Source organism: Drosophila montana, unplaced genomic scaffold, assembly GCF_035044405.1.
Source record: "Drosophila montana isolate Dmon_TW-CO22-7 unplaced genomic scaffold, ASM3504440v1 contig_2178_1, whole genome shotgun sequence".
Lineage (NCBI taxonomy): Eukaryota > Metazoa > Arthropoda > Insecta > Diptera > Drosophilidae > Drosophila > Drosophila montana.
In genome coordinates, this window is record NW_026997075.1 from 1,812,520 (window position 1) to 1,831,117 (window position 18,598).

Here is an 18,598-nt window from a genome sequence, read left to right on the forward strand (position 1 = left end):
AGGTTGTCAGTATTTCAAGAATATCCCGGTTTTATCAGCAGTAGACTTTTCAGACCCTAGATTTGCAAGACCTTCTTTCTAGTCCAAAGCTAGAACCGCTCGAGAATTATAAGCTAGCCAAATACGACAAAGCAAGCAGAATAAAAATTTACTCGTGTATGCTTGAATTTACATTTACAAAAAAGAAAAAAAAGGTTTATACTATAACAGTTGTTTGAATCCCTGAAATTGAATTATTTAATTTATTCTATTTTTTTTTTAAACTGGTTTAAATTGTGATCAATAAATACCACATGCGTGCAAATCTCGACTACTTCATTCCTATTCACATGATTAATTCAAATAAAGAATTTTTCAAAAAATTATAGTTAATTTAAATTGAAATATAAAAAACTTAAGCATTTACATATACCAATGGTACATTTTTGACGAGTGCGGTACATTTCTTCTTGATTTATGGTACAAATTACAGCCGTCGCTGTGAGCGCCGCTCTCTGCGTTGTGCGAATTGAGTACATGTGCATGTTCGTGTATTTGTGTACATGTTTGTATCGCACTCTCGCTCGCTCTCATGCGTTCGCTCTCTGCTTGCGTGAGTAATAGGCTTGCATGCGTGCCGCTGCTGGCATTCTAAGCTTTCAGTCGTTTCGCCGCCGCCAGTGGCATTTTGTGCTTGCTCCCGCGCGCAATGTGAATTTTCTGTGAGCACAGGGTGCATTTGTTGTAGTTAGCGGTTCGCTGGTGCTGTCGTTGTCGTTGTCGTCGTTTTTGCTGTTGTTGTTGTTGCCGTCATAGTCATTTGCTGTTTACTGTTAACTGTGTGCTTTGTTTTGCTTTTGGCAGCCGTCTCTGTCATGTCTGTTAACGATGACCACGATCGCAAGTATTTGCGCAGCATTGGCGGCTTGTCCAAGATCACCTGCCTGGTAAGTAGCTTAACTGACCACGCCCACTCTTCTCTATAACCCTTCCGTGCATGCGCCTCTCCTTAGCTATGCGGCTTCATTGGATTCCTCTGCATTGTGTGCAGCTCGGTGCGTCTGAGCAATTTTCGAGGCTGCTTCTACATGATCGTCGCGCTGCTTGGCTGCCTGACGACGCTGACGCTGCTGGTCTGCCGCTACCTGCGTCTCGGCCAGAGCTGGAGCTGGAGTTGCGACGCGACGCTCTGGTCGCTTGGCGTGCACGCAACGCTGGCGCTGGCCCACTTTATAGCCTCCGGTATGGTGCTCGCGCTGGACATCGGTGCCTACACGGCTGCAGCGGTGAGTAAATACCCTAAATCTCTTTAAATCCCTCTCTCATTCTCTCCCTTTCTCTCTTCCTTGCAGTTCTTTGGTCTAACCGTATTCAGCATAAACGCCCTGGAGGCTTATGCCTGCTATAAACGCAGTCGCCAACGTCATGTGGCTACACAAACGGTCTAGACGCACGCCCCCCACCGACCGCCCCCTATCCAGAGGCTGTGTGGAAGGCGCTATTTGTACTATCTTAGGCTAGTCTCAATGGAATGTGTGTGTGTGTGTGTGTGTGCGTATGCGTATATGTGTGTGTTTCTAGTTGAATAAAGTCTGAGTTTTGCTAGTTAAGCCAAAAGTCACATAAGTTATTAATCTTCTTCTTCTTCCTTCTCTTCTTCTTCTTGTTGGCGAGCAACCAGTGGTCCGATAAACTTATCAATTTGTCAATAAAACACAATAACAGATACCCTATGGAACTCTGATATCTAATTCGGTCAGCTATGCGGGTTATTTAAGAGCAGATACTGCGCTTTATACATTATGTCATGAGCATCGCGCCGATTGCAAGGTGTTAAATAACTGAGCGTGAACGAGGGAGAGAGAAAGCGAGAGAGCGGGCTATAGACAAAGAAAACAAAAGAGACAGCAGATACAACTGGATGCTATGGATACATGTGTGCAGACATATATTACATACATATATATGACGCCATTTAATGCTCTGTTTCTTACACTTTGATATACATAGTTCCCTATATAGGACTTGAGATACCCTTAAACACGGTTCATGAACCGAAATTCCAATTTGTAAATATAATGAACTGAAACTATCGCCGCATTAGAACAGCCGAACCTCAACCTGGAATTCTTTTATGGTTTGGTTCAGGTTTAGGTCAACATTTTCGAGAAATAATAAATGTTTTGTACATGGAGATGTCTCTCGCCAAGAGTAACATAGTTAATGCCAAACTTAAGATACCCTCTACAGGGTATAGGCAATGCATTAATGCTTTGATATCGTCGGGTTTCCATTTAAAAAATCTACTCTATATTTTTGACGCACTGTATCGCCATGCTATCTTCCAGCTCTCTTCGAAGAAGTTGCCATAATTTGGACCTATTAACGTACCTATTTGTGTTTAAACTTTTGGCAGTTCCTTACGGTATTCGCTCTGCCTCTGCCTCTCCCTCTTGCCAACGGATTTGGGCTATTTGCCCTTTAGCTCAACTACAGTTCAGACTCTCTGGGGTTCTCTCCAATGAGGCACACACACAGCCAGTCGCGACGTCTGCTTCATTGTTAACTTGAAAATTGGAACTTATTCGTAAACCTGCCTTGGCTGCTAGCCTCCCCTCCTCCATTCGCCCCGGCCAACACTTTTTGCATAATTCACCTTGAGATTTTCGTTGTTGTTGTTGTTGTAACTTTTGTTGGCACTTGATGAAGTTTTTGGCTGGCCCAGCGACTATTTAAAGCTTGTTTATTTATGTTATTGTTACTGTTATTTGTTGTTGCTGTTGGCGTTGTTTGTGTGTATGTGTGTGAGTGTGTACATAGAATATTTATTAAGTTAATGAACTGCGCCATATCTTAGTGCACTTTATGTGCTAAGACCAGCCCCCCGCACCGCACCACCAATAGCGCTAAGCCCAGTTTAAAGCGCAGACCGCACACCCACTGAATGTGAATATGTGTGTGTGTGTGTGTGTGTGCCAAGTAGTTGCAGATTAACTTGCTGCTGATTAAGCTAAGCAAGGTAAAGGGGCCAAAAAGGCGTGCAGTCAGGTCATTGAACCTTATAAACACACACTCGCGCGTGCCTGTGTGTGTTGGTGTGTGTGTGTGTGTCGAACCAAATTAGAAGGAAACACTCGCAGTTGCTGCTCCAACTGATCAATCTTATGCTGATGATGATGAAGACGGGGTTGACTATTTGCTGTCGCTGACTGGACGCACGTCTCATGATTCATTGGCCATGACGACAAGCAACAGGGCCCACTGCATTCGGTGGGCGTGGCCACTAGACTTGGCAAACGAGCATTTAATCATTACTCATACAATTTGGGCGCTGCCAATATGAGAGAGTACAGGGCTTAGCCCATATATACATATATTAAACGGATGCGAGTATAAGTACATCAGCAGAGCGGGCGCAAACCCCAAATGGCCAAGCAGCCAGCCACCCAGCCACCCTCTCAGCGAGCCCTGAGAACTGAGCACTCAGCAGTCGCTTTTGGTCATGCAAGTCACGCAGAGTGAAATTAATTAGCCCAGTTGCCAGTTTGGCAGCCCAAAATGGATGCGTGCCTACGAGTATTTATGGGTCTAATGAGTGCGAGCAACATTCCCCAATAATAATGATCATAAGTGAGCAGCTGCCAATACAAATCACAGCCAAATCTCTTCAACGAAAATGCGATCAAAAGTATTTACATCAAGTGGCAGCTGCTGAATTCAGATCAATTAAAAAATCTTGCTTACGCCTGATAATCCATGCACTGGTACAGGGCAGCTTAACTTTTAGCCGTTGTACCGATTTTTCACTTATGCCAAAAGGCGGGAAAATGTGCGAAAAGCCGTTGCATGCGTTAAAGTTAAAAATTCCTTTAATCGACCCAAAACTGAGTTTTTAAATTCAATAATAACAAACAAGAGTTTTATAGCCGACTAGAATATACCCTATCGAAGCGCAGAGTGAATATATTATGCGCAAGCCAAGGCCCAAGGCAAAAGTCTTTTAAGATGTCAAACAAGTTAAATATTCTCGGTAAACTACATGAGAAGATGCATATCAAATGTATCTAGCTCTTATAGTCCACGAGATACATATGTTGATTTGGAGATTGTTATCGATTCTTAACGATATCGAGGATAGCGATATTAACGATATTTTCGCTAGCAGAAAATAAGTGGAATACTAATAGTTACCGACTAATAACAGGGATTGTGTGTTTATTTTATAATGTGTTCATTAAAGTACTGCACTCTTTACTGATATACAATAAACAATATATAATTTACAGTAGTAAATTAGCTTGAAAATTGTCAGCTAGGATTAGCAGTGGGGTAACCTTATGTAACTAACTGGGCAACCAAGCCAAAGTAGGCCAAATATACTGCATATGAAACGTTGGGAAGGGTATAGATGTGCCATCACAGATGTGCCTACACACACATACTTATAAGTCGCATAAAGGCCAGTCGCTAATGGCCGTCGGCGTTGTTCAATTTGTGGCTGTGTCGATTGCAATCGGTTGCCAATATGCAAGGGTGTATGGCAAATGAATTGCTAAGCCAAATTGTGAGCATGCCTCAGTTGGGAGTACGCGACTAGAAGATGCCCTACAGCCGAAGAATAAGCTGTTGATTTGTTGGGGTACACTGACGACGGTTTGGCTGCGGCTAAAAACGTACAGAGAAGGGTCCAAAGGGGTTATAAAAATTAACGATCAGACCTTTTAAGCCAGTCCTATGCTGTGACCATCAACACCCGACACGTTCTTTTATATTTAAATATTTTATTTTATTTAAATATGCAATTAAAATTGAATTTTTTGAGGTCAAGCTTTGATTTCATATTTGCAACTATAATCGAAATAATTTCGTTGGCTGTTAGCATACCCTCTGATATCACAATACCAACAGAGTATGCTCGACCACTTGGCTATGGTCTGCATTTGGCAAACCTTTACGGGCAACGACTACGAGCAGATAGAAGTAAATACTAAGATTAAGCGACAGAGCGAGTAAGTCAGAAATTGTTATCTATTGTCAGATAACAGTCACACTCGAGTGCAGCCAGGTGAGATAAAACAAAAACAACATCTATGGCAAAAGACTGGGCAACAACTCAGCTGTCTAGAGCGATCAAAAGATAATATAATAATAAGCAAAATAACATTTAATTCCTTTTTACCCATTTGCAATAACTTAGAGGGTATTTCAAATGCGAGCATTGGCCAGTTGGTCGCCTTTGGCTTTTTTTCAGTGCAGGCATTGCGTGAAATGTGATAAAAAAAAGCAAACGTGAAAGCGATCGGATTCCAGAATTTATAATTAAATGTCAAAATACATTTTTACAGCCTGCACACAGAGGGGCAGACAATGAGCCCGCGGGCGAAGAGCAAAGGGCAAGTGGCGCGGGGCAAATGGCAAGTGGCGTGCGGGGCAACTGGTAGGTGGACGCATTTAATTAATGAAATCATTTTCAAATCAAGCGCGCATTTAATCAGAGCGCCCCGTTCAGGCGATGCTATTTGTCTGTCTGTCTCGCGCCGTCCCCGCGGTCCGACTGCGTCATTTGTTTTGCCCTAGCTTAGACCTGATGCCCGCCCCTTTCCACGCCCCCGCTGCGGTCGGCCAAGGGCAAAGTGTTGCCGCCTCCAAATCGCAGCCACAACAATGTCCAGCCGCAACCGGTGTAGGACTCGCGCACAATGCGATAGCCAATGGACGTAATGATTGCGCTTCCTGCTGCCGCTTCTTGCTTCTGCTCCTGTTTCTGCTTCTGCTTCTGCTCTGGTCCTTTGTTCGCTTCATTATCCGTTTATTGTAGTGGTTGTTCGTGGCGCTGGCGACCCATTTGTGGGCTGCTGTTATTATTTTAAGGATTGACATTTAATCTCTGGTTGCATTTAACTGTCGCATGTCCTTTGGCGCAATCTCCACGCGCGGCTTCCTCTTGCCAGCCCGGCCAAACAATTCAGAATAAATTAATTGCATCAATCAAAATTAGTCCAACCAGTCCCCCTCGCTCTCTCTTTAAGGTAGGATAACTCGGTTATGATTAAAGGCAACTTCTTCCACCCATCTCAACAGCCAAGTTCATATACCCATTCCCATTTGTCAAACGAGATCCTCGTTTTGTGATTCAAATTTGTTCATTAATTAACTTTATACATCTTATATATTATACATTATATAATATTGACTACATATTATATATTATATTTTAATATATATTATATATCTTAAAAATCAGAAAACTTTTCTTAGTACACCCGATAAGCTACCATTTAGAGCTTTATGCCATACTGACAGAAACATATATAGACCAAGAAATATTTATAGACCAAATTGTCAACAAGTGTGGGATTTATCTTTGGAGATTGTAGCATTTGTTTGAGCATATGAAGTATGTCATTTGAATTATCGTTAGATGTTGAGAAATAAAAAAGGTTTGACAGAAAACTTTAAGGAAAATCTATCAAAATTGAATGAAAAATTGTTGAATGTGTTACGAGGACTGTGCACAGAATAATGGTAAGACATGTTTTGATAGAAGTTGACATTTTTATACAGACATTAGCTTGCATTCCATTCCAGTGGAGACAGCTGCAGCTGAGCAAGCCCACAGATGAAGATTCGGAAATTTCTATATTTCTCATCTGAACTGAAGATCTGTTGTGATTGGTTATGCATCTGCCATATGCTCAATGCGCAGGCTATGGGACGCGTACTCGACTCTATGGATCGTATACGGTAACTTTTTATGTGTCTGTTCGGCAAGAGCCACAATTTAATTATTTCTAACCAATTCTTCAATCCCTTTTACCCAGAGAATCCACGGTGCTGTAAATTTCAGATGTTTTAGACTCTACTGCTTCACTATTCCAAAAGACTGCAAAAGGGAAGAAATATTGACAGGAAAACATAAAGTTACTAAATTGTTTTAAGTACTTAAATACATATATCAAAACTGAAGTTTTCAACTCACGTTATGCGGCATTTTGTCTTTAATCCACAAAACTATTTGACAATATTTACCACGACATTTATTTTCTTTTATTAAATAAATAAACTTTGTAAGCTTTTTAGCCTCTACTCAGTTCAAATAACTGCAAAACTTGTTTGATTTCAAAAATATTTATCTTAGCCAAGCTTTATTGTAAAAGTTTTGATGGGTTTTCGGCTTAATAGTTCGTCAAGTTCGTTAAGTTGGAGAGAACAACTTTACAGCTTAAACTGAACGAAGATAAAAGACAATGCTTGAGCTTTTGCTGAGCTCTAATATTGCTTGCACTGCGCCACGAAAGCTTTTGACCGCAAAGCAAAGCTTGTAATTGAAGCTTTAAAAAGCACAGCTTTTCTTTTGTAGAGTTATTTCGAAATGTATCTCAACACCTATTTTTATATGCAAGTATTACCAAAGTATCTAGCTTAACAGCAGTCTATGGAATATAACAACTTAATATGTTACAATTTATATATATTTTTTATTTATAAATTATTAAAGTATGGTTGAAGATATTTGGCTTTGGAACGAAGCTTGGAAAATGTTTGTGCTTAGACTAATGCTGTAGTCGAACTCTGTCAGCCAATCTTTCAACTATAATCCATAGTTCATATAATTAATGTGCGAATATCCCTTAAGCGTAAGCTCTTTAAACGCAACTAGTTGGAATTACCCGGAATTGATCGGGCCAAGTTTTTCCTCACATTTTAATTCATTATTTTGCAGCCATTTGCCGGCAACTTTGAACTTTTATTTCCCCCTAGCGCAGCATAATAAAATGCATATTTCTAACTCAATTCTCAATTTTATTATGATCCGTCTATACCCGCTGGAACTTTCATTAATTTTGTGCGCAATTTTGAAATTTAGTTGCCGTCGACTTGGCTGCAGTTATTTCGACACATTCCGCTCTGGCAACGGGTCTAGCGTAATTTCCTTATAAATACTATAGGTCATGTGTGCGGCATATAAGTTGGGAACACTCATCATTTGTTTATTTATGACACAAGATGTCGATTCCTGCTTCTGCACTAATGAAACTGAAATGCACTGAAGTCTTAACTCCCATTTTGCTATGCATAATAATTCATTTTGTTGGCAACACACTGATTGGCCCGGTCCCAACAGTCGCAGATCTTAAGTCCGCGTAACCAGATGTAAAGATTGATATTAGTATATGTAGATAACTCTCTCAACTGATTGGCCTAGCGTTCGAGCCATATTCAGTCAATACTTTAGGTAAAATAAATATGAAAATGGCTTAAATTTGACTAAATTTTGTGCAATGTCAATTAGAGGTTGGCAACACTGTACCTGTTAAAGAACTTAACAGTTGGATAAACGAGCAGTACAAATCTTGATAGCTGTATCAGACAGAAACATTAGTTAATTAATATTAATTATTTTCGATTTTGCTTGCATGTGAGAAGCTCTTATGATTTGGCAAACTTTGAAGATACAATAATTACGTGTTGTTTCAGCGATATGTCTTTGCAGCCGCCCTCAAATTCATTTCAAACTTGTGTTTTTTTATGGGATAGTCAACTTTTTTGTCAGCCAGTTTGCCAATAAGCCGAGCTTAGCTGGCATTAGGCCTGGCTAATGCACACACAGAAAGCTATCTTTTTAAATGACATTTCGCATCCCAGACACAGACACAGTCGCTTGGAGCAGGAAGTGGACGGAGCCAACGTTGACAACATTGCCGAGTGCGTAATTGCTTTAAAGCCTGATTTGAGGCACGCCCCCCACTATCTCCGCCCCGCGCCACTCGAATGCGTTGCTATTAGCGCTAAAAGCTGCGCATTGCCTTAGCGCCTTGGCGGAAACAACGCAGCTATCATCTTGAGCCGTATATGCTTGTCTGTCTGTGGATATGTATTCCAACGCCTACACATGCTGATACGCAGATACATATATACAAATATTGAGATACATACAAGATACGAGCTACGAGTTACGAGTCTGTGGCATAGCGCCGAAGACCTTCAGTGGGCGTTGCACAGAGCTCAGTGCATGCCGCTAGACGATGGGTAAAGGGTTGCTGGAGGAGGAGTAACACCCTAGAAACACATACGACAAACATGTGCAACATGTGCAACGAATTGATTTGTTGCTGCAAGCAGATACAATCAAGTGCGAAGCAATTAAAATAATCAATTATGGCGTCTATCGAAGTTGAGCCAAATAGTGTCACGCTGCCATGTAAAAGAGATACTCTACAGATGCACACCAAAACGAAGACTACTTGAACCAAGTCACTTGGTCAATAGCATATTAGATACGGTCATTGAATCTGGCAAATGCACAAAGCTGAGCACAACGAGACGCGAACAACAGATGCAGATACAGATACAGATACAGATACAGATACAGATACAGATACAGATACAGATACCGATACAGATACAGATACAGATACAGATACAGATACAGATACAGATACAGATACAGATACAGATACAGATACAGATACAGATACAGATACAGATACAGATACAGATACAGATACAGATACAGATACAGATACAGATACAGATACAGATACAGATACAGATACAGATACAGATACAGATACAGATACAGATACAGATACAGATACAGATACAGATACAGATACAGATACAGATACAGATACAGATACAGATACAGATACAGATACAGATACAGATACAGATACAGATACAGATACAGATACAGATACAGATACAGATACAGATACAGATACAGATACAGATACAGATACAGATACAGATACAGATACAGATACAGATACAGATACAGATACAGATACAGATACAGATACAGATACAGATACAGATACAGATACAGATACAGATACAGATACAGATACAGATACAGATACAGATACAGATACAGATACAGATACAGATACAGATACAGATACAGATACAGATACAGATACAGATACAGATACAGATACAGATACAGATACAGATACAGATACAGATACAGATACAGATACAGATACAGATACAGATACAGATACAGATACAGATACAGATACAGATACAGATACAGATACAGATACAGATACAGATACAGATACAGATACAGATACAGATACAGATACAGATACAGATACAGATACAGATACAGATACAGATACAGATACAGATACAGATACAGATACAGATACAGATACAGATACAGATACAGATACAGATACAGATACAGATACAGATACAGATACAGATACAGATACAGATACAGATACAGATACAGATACAGATACAGATACAGATACAGATACAGATACAGATACAGATACAGATACAGATACAGATACAGATACAGATACAGATACAGATACAGATACAGATACAGATACAGATACAGATACAGATACAGATACAGATACAGATACAGATACAGATACAGATACAGATACAGATACAGATACAGATACAGATACAGATACAGATACAGATACAGATACAGATACAGATACAGATACAGATACAGATACAAATACAGATACAGAAAGTTACAGATTTAAAAAGTTGATCAGATTAAGATGTAAATATGGATATATGCAGATACAGATATGTTTCTTCTATAGTATATTGAAAATATAATTCGGGCCAACAGTTTTGGGTTTCTTTGAATTGTTTTTCAGTGTATCTCGTACTCGTCCCTACACATCCCCTACATCTATCTAAACATATGTGCACCTATGTTGTAGTCGCTGCTGGGAATTGATATCTGTGCCATATCAATGACATCATCGGGCTACAATGCGCTTAAAGACTTTGTTGCTCATTTTGTATCTGTGTTCGCATCTCCGATTTGTTTTTCGTGTTTGCATTTGCGCTTAATTTTCTTTACATGCCATCGTGACGCCTTGAGAGCAAATGCTATTTGTGTCCTTGTTGTTGTTTTCGTTGTCGTTGTTGTGTTTGTCGTTATTGTTGTTGTTGCAGCTACTGCAATTGTGCAATTTGACATTGTTCAAAGCGTATAGTCATAGTTGGCATGGGTAGCTCAAACATTTTTAAATTTCAGAATAAATGAATTTTAAGCCACGGTAAAGAGACCTTCACATTAATAAACAAATACATTAAAATAAGCAGAATATGTACAGGAACTAGCAAAAAATCTAAAGAGAGTTTGGTTGAACAATTGTTGAAATAAATAGCTGTATATAAAAATGTACTTATCTCTCTTTCAAAGCTTAAACTAGTTGTGAATTTTAAGAGCTATAAAGTGAAAACTTGCGTAGCGAGCAAAATCAAAGCCCATTTTCTGTGAACTTTGCCCCTGGGTAGACAACAGTGCCTCGGAAAATATAATTGACATGATATTTGGTACAGCAAGCTGGAAACTCGTGTAGCTACTCTCGGCCCCGTTTGTTCAGTTTAATGCAAATTCAGAGTTGAATTCGTTCGATTTGCTTTGTTTTTGGCATGACAGTATTTTTTGTTGAAGTCAAATTGTTTAGGTAATGATTCGCGAAGATGTTACATGGCTTTGACTTGAATTTGGACATGGGCTAGAGTCAGGGGTACCATCGATCATCGTATTAGCTAAAGAACAAATCTGTTTGAAAGCAATATCCGTAATTACTTGTAAAGTGCACTGTGATTCAAGTGGATACTCAATTAGTGGGCATCTCGATTAACTTAACGGTAATAACAAAGCTGAAACTCATAAAAGTCACATCAAATCATCGAATGGCTCACATTTGTCACAGTCTAGTTAATGATATGGGAAACTCGTTTTCAAAATTGATTTCATATATTATGCAAATCATTTTTAAGGCACAAATATCTGCCCACTTTTCCAATTGTTTTTATATATATATTTCATATGTGCGTTAATTTGCCAAATATTTAAAATATGCAAAGCCCTCGGGGCGCTTTATCTCTATATCTTTAATATACCAATAGCTTGGCTTAGCCATTTCATTTGCCATGTTCCGCTGTCAAAAATCTGCGTAATGTGCAATGGGCAAATGCCGTCAAATCAGTTATCTCTCGTAGGGCCCGCAACAGGCGAGCGGGTCAAATTAATTACACGCCAGCTGAATCGGCCCAGCAAGCGCGGTGCCAATGAATTTGGCAATAGTCTTAAGTAATAATTGAGTTAAGAAATTGAGTTATGCACGCATTTTGAAACAGTGCCCTACTATGCGATTCTCATAGATTCAAGTACACCTTTTAAGTACTTTTAATCTATAATGTACTTTTATATCAGTGATACTTATAAGTTAAATCAACTGTTAATCAACTAGTTATGTTAAATTTTAATTGGATTTTTAATTGATCACATTTTGTGGATTTCAAAGATTTTGAGAGTTATTCGACTTTTTCTTGGCATGCGCCTCGTGCAGCAGAATAAATGAGCTAAAAAAGGTATTTTCAAGTAGCGCCCTTCTACGCAATTCTCTTGGCTTTAAGTAAGCCCTTCAGGCAAACATGTACTTTCATAAGTACACGCCAAATACAGTTTGATCAACATAATTAACTAGTTTTGTTTAGTTGTGATAGGATTAATAATTTTTTACATTTTGTGAATCTCAGAGGTTTTGAGATTTGGACGACTTTTTCCTGACATATAGCAAACATTTGTTTAAAGGCTGTGTGGTGGGCTTCCAATTGTATGCGTCACGTGCTGGCCAACAGAACAGCAGCAGCAGTAGCAATAGGCGCTGCAGCGGCGGCAGCAACTACTGTGGACAACATTTACAACGTTTACCGGTTTAAGGCACAGCTGATCGATGGGCCGCTTCATTCATGAAGCGCCAACTCTTACAAATGCTCTCGCTGGCGCTCTCCAGCTCTATGCAGCTCTCTCTCTCTCTCTCTCTCTCTTTCGCTCTCTGTTTCGCCCTCTCTCTCTGTCTCGCTCTGTCTGTCTTTTTCTCTCAGCTGTTACAGCGCTTTAAAAGTCTACGACGGCGCCTGCGCGCAGCTCAGACAGTTGACGGCGTTCGCAGCGAGCGCTTGGCAAACGTCGCGTTTCTCTCTTTTCTGGGTTTGTTGCCGTTATCCCGACTTGCCACCTCGTTCACCCACACCTCAATCCGCCCTCCCTACCGAGACCTATCGCCCGTAAGCAAATGAGATGCATGCCCGTGCGTGTGTATGTGTGTGCGTATGTGTGTGAATTGCTTTCGGCGCGGAAGTGCAAAATCTAACGCGCAAAATCGTGCCACATCCTGCAATTACGCGCGTTTTCGCCGCGTTTCGTTCGCGTTTTAATAACAATTTCAGTGGACACACACATTATTTTTTTCTGTTTTTTTTTTACTGTTTTTGTTGAATTTTCAAGTGTTTCGAGTGTTGATTGGGCGGCATTTCCGCATTATGAAACTGAAAAGTGCTTTAAGCAAAAAAAAAAAACACGCACAAGAGAAAAGCAAAAGCGAGAAACATAATTGATACAGCAACAAAAATAACTACAGCAAGTGCCATACAAATTTAAAATAAAATGCAAATTAATTACACAACTTGAATACACCAAAAATATAAACATTTTTTACGCGCTAATAGTTTCCTGCTAACAGCAAATATTTTAACTAAAGCAAAGAAAAAACATAAACAATAAATAGCAATATGATAGCGAGCTCTAATAATATATTGAAAAATTAATGTTGCAAGTGTATTTCTTTTGGCGTTGTGGCATGTGGCATGTGGCATGTGGCAGCAACGACAACGGCATAAAAATCAACAGCCGCAAGACAAGTGCCTGCAGTTGTTGTTGTAGCTGTTGCAGTTGTTGTTGTCGTTGTTGTAATTCCTGTTGCTAAAAACGCTGAACAAAATACTTTTTATTTTTATGGCCTTAACGCGCAGCCGATTATCGCCAGCAGCAACAACAACAACAACTGGCAACAGGAGTGCGTGACCCCAACACACAATTCACTTGCAAGACTTGCTCTCCACAAGAGAGTGAAATTTCACTTTGCAGCCTCCGTTGCTGTTGCTGTTGGTGTTGTTGTTGCCGTGGCTGTGCTTGCTGCTGTTGTTGTTGCTGTTGTCGCTTTAAATTTTTGCTCGACTATCAACTTATTTTTTTTCTGTTCAAAATGAAAGTGAAATGCAGCTGCAGCAGTATTCAACAGGTCAATAGCAAATTAAGAAAACAACAAACTAAACATATCGAAAGCGAAACCAAATCAACAACAACAGGAACAACAACAACAACAGGAACAACAACATCAACAATCAACTGCGTAATTGCGAATTGCAATTGGCAATTGAGCTAAGCGAAAGATCCAACCAAACAGGAACAACCGCCCAGGACAGGACAATGACACCAGGACATCGAGTGCAGCTTTACGCTGGCATCCTCCTAATGCTTATGCTCTCCTCCACGCTGGCTGTGGCCAAGCCGCCGCAGCCTGTTAAACAGGAAGCGGACCATCAAAACGGTAAGTTTGAATCGACTTAATTAGCAGCCGACAGCGAAAGTGACACCTCTTCAAAAAGATACCTTCCCCTGCCTACCCGCCCAACAGACCTTTCCCTTTGCTGGCCAGCTGAGAATTGTGGTGCATAAAGTCATCAACGGCCATAGAGCAACAACAACCACAGCAACAACAACAACAACAACAGCAACAACGATATACAACATCAGCGTTAACATCAACCGGTTGCAGGGGGCATTGACGGGTGAGGGGAGAAAGGCAGCTGCTGATGGTTTTGATTTGTGGCATCGCTTTCACTTTGGCAGCTGTTGTTGCTGCTGCTGTTGTTGCTACGTTGTTTGGGCGTCTAGTGGGCGTGTCAGGTATCAAATTTGCCTTGTATAATAATGATGTCGGCCAAGAGCAGCGCAGCGCATAGCATGGCATGTCAGAGCTCAGCTTTATAGATTTAATTGGATTGCGTATCATTTAGCCTGCATGTTAATTCGAAGCCCGCAAACTTGACCATCCAAAATGGGAGCAAGCAAAAGTTAAATAATACCCCAACCATGTGGCAACTCCAAGAATATAGCAAAAAGCCAAAACACAGGTCAAGTTGGTAATGCAAAGCGACATGGAAGAAAATGCTGATCAGAATTTCATTCGGATTCTAATTGAACTTAGAAATTGTAAATGTCACTGAACCCAACTTGGATCTGCTTCACGGCAAAAATAAATATTATATAGATAGATGAAATTCACACTGATCGTGAGGGGCTCCAATTAGTAAAGTCAAAAGAGAAAAAAATAAAAAAAGAGCAAATTAAATTGGATAAGAATATTTAAGTTGATTTCTTTCTTAAGAAGATAAGGGCTAAGTAAAGGGCTTATCAATCTGTCAGGTGAGCAACAAAAAAACAAACTCTTTGATATATTCCTCATAAAATGTTTATCTATGTAATAATATAATAAGTTAACTTTCTGCTTAAAGATATGTCTTGATATGGCATCTTGATTTTAATGCAGTCGCATATTAGCAGAACCACTCCCCTAATTAGTACTTATATAAGTTGCGCCCTGCCACGGTAGCCATAATTTAAACTAGGTGCAAATTCAAGACAACGCCTCTTCCTCTGCCTCTGCCACATGGCATCCAATTACCGGCTACGCGAACAGACTTGGAGCCAAGTTGTCTTCCCGAGTTGCCAATTTGTCGGCGGCGTTAAGTAACTAAAGACAAGCGCCCAAAACTGAGAGATGTGCAGCGCGAAGAAACCAGAAAAATCAAAAAAAAAAAAAAAAAAAGAAAAAAAAACTGCCAGCTAATTAATCAGAGCTCTGCAACAATAAACCCGAAAAGACAAAACACAACAAAAGATTTACATATGTAGCGTGTATATATATATGTATATAGGTGTATGTATGTAACCATCTAATGCGCTCCAAAAACATTTTCCCAGATGGGGCTGTAGCTTACGACATCGGCAACAATTTTGGTGCCCCCCGCTAAACCGGGTCTTGTCTCATCTGCCCAGTTGCCGCAGTGCACTTGCTTCCGTATTGTTGTTGTTGTTGTTGCCAAGTTAATTTCTTTTGTTTATCGCGTAGCAGCTGCTTCTCACTTTTCACTTCACACTTTTCCCTTCATCTTCTGCCTTTGTGTCATTATGTCATGCGGTCGCCAGAGTCTCGGTCCCAGTCCCAGTTGCCCACTCGCCCACTCGCCCATTTGCCCATTTGCCTATTTGCTGATGGCACAGCCCACAGCTACATACATGCCTTAATATGCAGTTGTATACACACGTCTGTAATGGCTGTTAGTACTTTATGTGTGTGTATGCCTGGCAATCTACATCCATTGTCAAACTAGCTACAGCTGGCAGCAAATTTTCTTTTCTTAACATTTTCCCTCAGTTTTCCTAAGCACACACACACACACACTTTGCATAATTAATGTTAATGCTCAAAATTTCATTGGAATATTTTATGAGCAATCTCACTTGCTGTATTGGGTATGCTCAACTAGCAGATACTTTTTGCAAACGTATATAGAACTTATGGCTGACTGGAGCTTGACTTGGAATGAATACTTTGAATAACTTTTTCATGAAATATGAAACACATAGAAGAAGACGTCTCCGAGCGCATAAAGTCCAAAGTCAAGCCGATTTAGCCTGCTCTTTCGGTGTATTTCTATTAAAGCACAAGTCTTTCCGTTTTAAAGCTATTTTCCTGAAACTTTCCATCGATACGTCTTTCTGTTGCAGGCATTATATAGAAATAAATCGATCGAATCGCAAAACTATATCATGTAGTTATCACAGGAAGAATCGGTCCAAAATTAAGTTCTAGCAGTATGAAAAGCTGTATGGAGCTTGTAGACTTGGCAATAGGCTTTACTTGGCATTTACCAGTTTTACCAAGCCGCTTGCGTATAAGCAAAATCCTATTCAATTTGTTATATTAGCCGCTAGAATCGATCAATACCTTCTGATCTCTGCCAAGCAGAAGACTGTGATATACATTATAGAAACCATGTTTGTTAGCCTAAATGGTATTTACATTGAGGGGCACTTTACAATGATGGGATAATTACAATGAAGTTGATTAACGATGTGGTCTAGTACTAAGTATAAAGTGTTTAGATGATTCGCCGTGTAGTTAGGTCGCATGGGAGTAACCTTCCTTTTAGGATTGGCCTACCATAACACATAGCTCTACAGATAGAATTGCTCATGAAATAAGTTTTTGTATGAAGATTAATTATTATTAGATTAATATCTACATCATATTGCATACACAAGAAAAATCGATCGGAAAACATTTGTATAAAAGATCTCTTAAGTTCTATGCCACATTTCTATCACAGTAAGCCGAAGATAGCCATTCTCCCTTCCTGTTTTTAATGAGTTTTTGTGAATCGTTGTAAAGTGTGAAAAGTTGCTCTTTTTTGCTTTATATAATTCACGATTGCTCTTGCTGGTATTCCCTCTATGTATACCCTCTTTTTTTTTATTTTGTTGTTGTAAATTAATCATACGCAAGTTGCTTGACATTTTAATTGCGATTCGCATCCAAAAGATACGAGACTTACATGTGTATATACATATATACTGATAGATGTGCGTTGGCCATTGTGTTGATGAGGTTGTCAAGAGACGCCCCCGATTCGTGGCACAAACAAGCCGTAAAATCATAAGCAAACAATTGCCATTCATTTGCACAATGAATGAAATTGAATGAGCGCATGAAATAAGACATAAATAAATACAAATATAAAATATAAAAAAAAAGTAAAGTAAATAAAATTCATAACGATCTTAACACAGGCCATAACGCAATCCCAATTGATGTGGCTCAAACGTGGCCAAAAAGGCGTTGCATGCAATCTGAAGATCTGCTTTCGGCTTCATTTATTATTGTGGTTGCCGCTTTAGTCGCACATACTCATATTGTACATAATACTCATACGTGCACCTATTTGCGGTTGCGGCAATTACACGCGAGAGACTGTGTCAGGATCGGGCTTTGAAGTGGTTACTGGAAACTGGGTCTTTGACTTTCAATGGGCCAGTACAATAACAATTAGAGTTAACTCTTACTTAGTTATTTTCTATTCATTTTGAATTGTAATTATCAAGTTATTCAGACTTTCTCATTTATATGACGCCCAATTAATTTGTTTAATTTTTGCATTAAATTTTTGCATTAAACATTAAACGATATTTTTAAAAGAAGCATGTTTTGTTTTGATAATTCTTCAATTTCTGAAGAGCAACGAATATCTTACGGTTAGCTGGCTTTTAAGTTCAAGCTCGCTCTTTGATCTGATTGTTATAACAGCTATTGCTTTAATTATTGAAAGGTATCGATAATACCGATTGTAACAACTGAGTACTAATGTTGTTATCGACAGTTTTTTTGATTAATTGATTGTTATCTTCAACTTATTTTCTTTTTATGTTAAAAGGGTGTATCGGTTTTGTGCGAATGTTTGTAACAAGTAGAAGGAAGCGTCTTCGACCCTATTAAGTGTATATATTATTGATCAACATCAATAGCCGAGTCGATCTGACCGTGGTCGCCAGTATATCCGACTGTCCGTCCGGCCTTCCATCAATCCGTCCATCTTCCACTTGCAAGAGCGCGACTATCTCAAAAACCTATGAGAGCAAGCGAGTTCCCGCGCAGCAATTGTTTGTTTCCGATAGTCGATAAGCAAGCAATCGATAGGTATCGATATCGAAATC

General features: G+C 39.6%; 2 protein-coding genes and 2 long non-coding RNA genes across 7 annotated transcripts in view; 3 read left to right on the forward strand and 1 right to left on the reverse strand.

Annotated features, from left to right (window-relative positions):
- Positions 1–18,598, reverse strand: part of LOC135427433 (uncharacterized) — a 49,633-nt gene that overhangs the window by 13,458 nt on the left and 17,577 nt on the right. The gene's annotated exons all lie outside the window — the stretch shown is intronic.
- LOC135427375 (uncharacterized) lies at positions 654–1,712 on the forward strand. 2 transcript variants are annotated; one of them, XM_064680864.1, is made up of 4 exons: positions 673–701; positions 844–926; positions 993–1,265; positions 1,332–1,712. In XM_064680864.1, exons 2-4 carry the CDS (start codon positions 855–857, stop codon positions 1,425–1,427), a joined length of 441 nt encoding a protein of 146 aa, XP_064536934.1. In that variant the 5' UTR covers positions 673–701; positions 844–854; the 3' UTR covers positions 1,428–1,712. The 2 variants fall into 2 exon arrangements, with proteins under 2 accessions (XP_064536933.1, XP_064536934.1); XM_064680863.1 differs by having other exon boundaries at positions 654–926.
- LOC135427463 (uncharacterized) lies at positions 6,358–6,957 on the forward strand. 3 transcript variants are annotated; one of them, XR_010436055.1, is made up of 3 exons: positions 6,358–6,504; positions 6,568–6,737; positions 6,801–6,957. It is a non-coding gene; the product is annotated as an uncharacterized LOC135427463 (long non-coding RNA). The 3 variants fall into 3 exon arrangements; XR_010436053.1 differs by having other exon boundaries at positions 6,568–6,723; XR_010436054.1 differs by having other exon boundaries at positions 6,379–6,504; positions 6,551–6,723.
- LOC135427432 (uncharacterized) overlaps positions 14,051–18,598 on the forward strand; it is a 28,874-nt gene continuing 24,326 nt past the window's right edge. Inside the window, exon 1 of the mRNA XM_064680952.1 lies at positions 14,051–14,372. Coding sequence (XP_064537022.1) covers positions 14,252–14,372 — 121 coding nt within the window. The 5' untranslated portion in view covers positions 14,051–14,251. The remainder of the gene's footprint in view (positions 14,373–18,598) is intronic.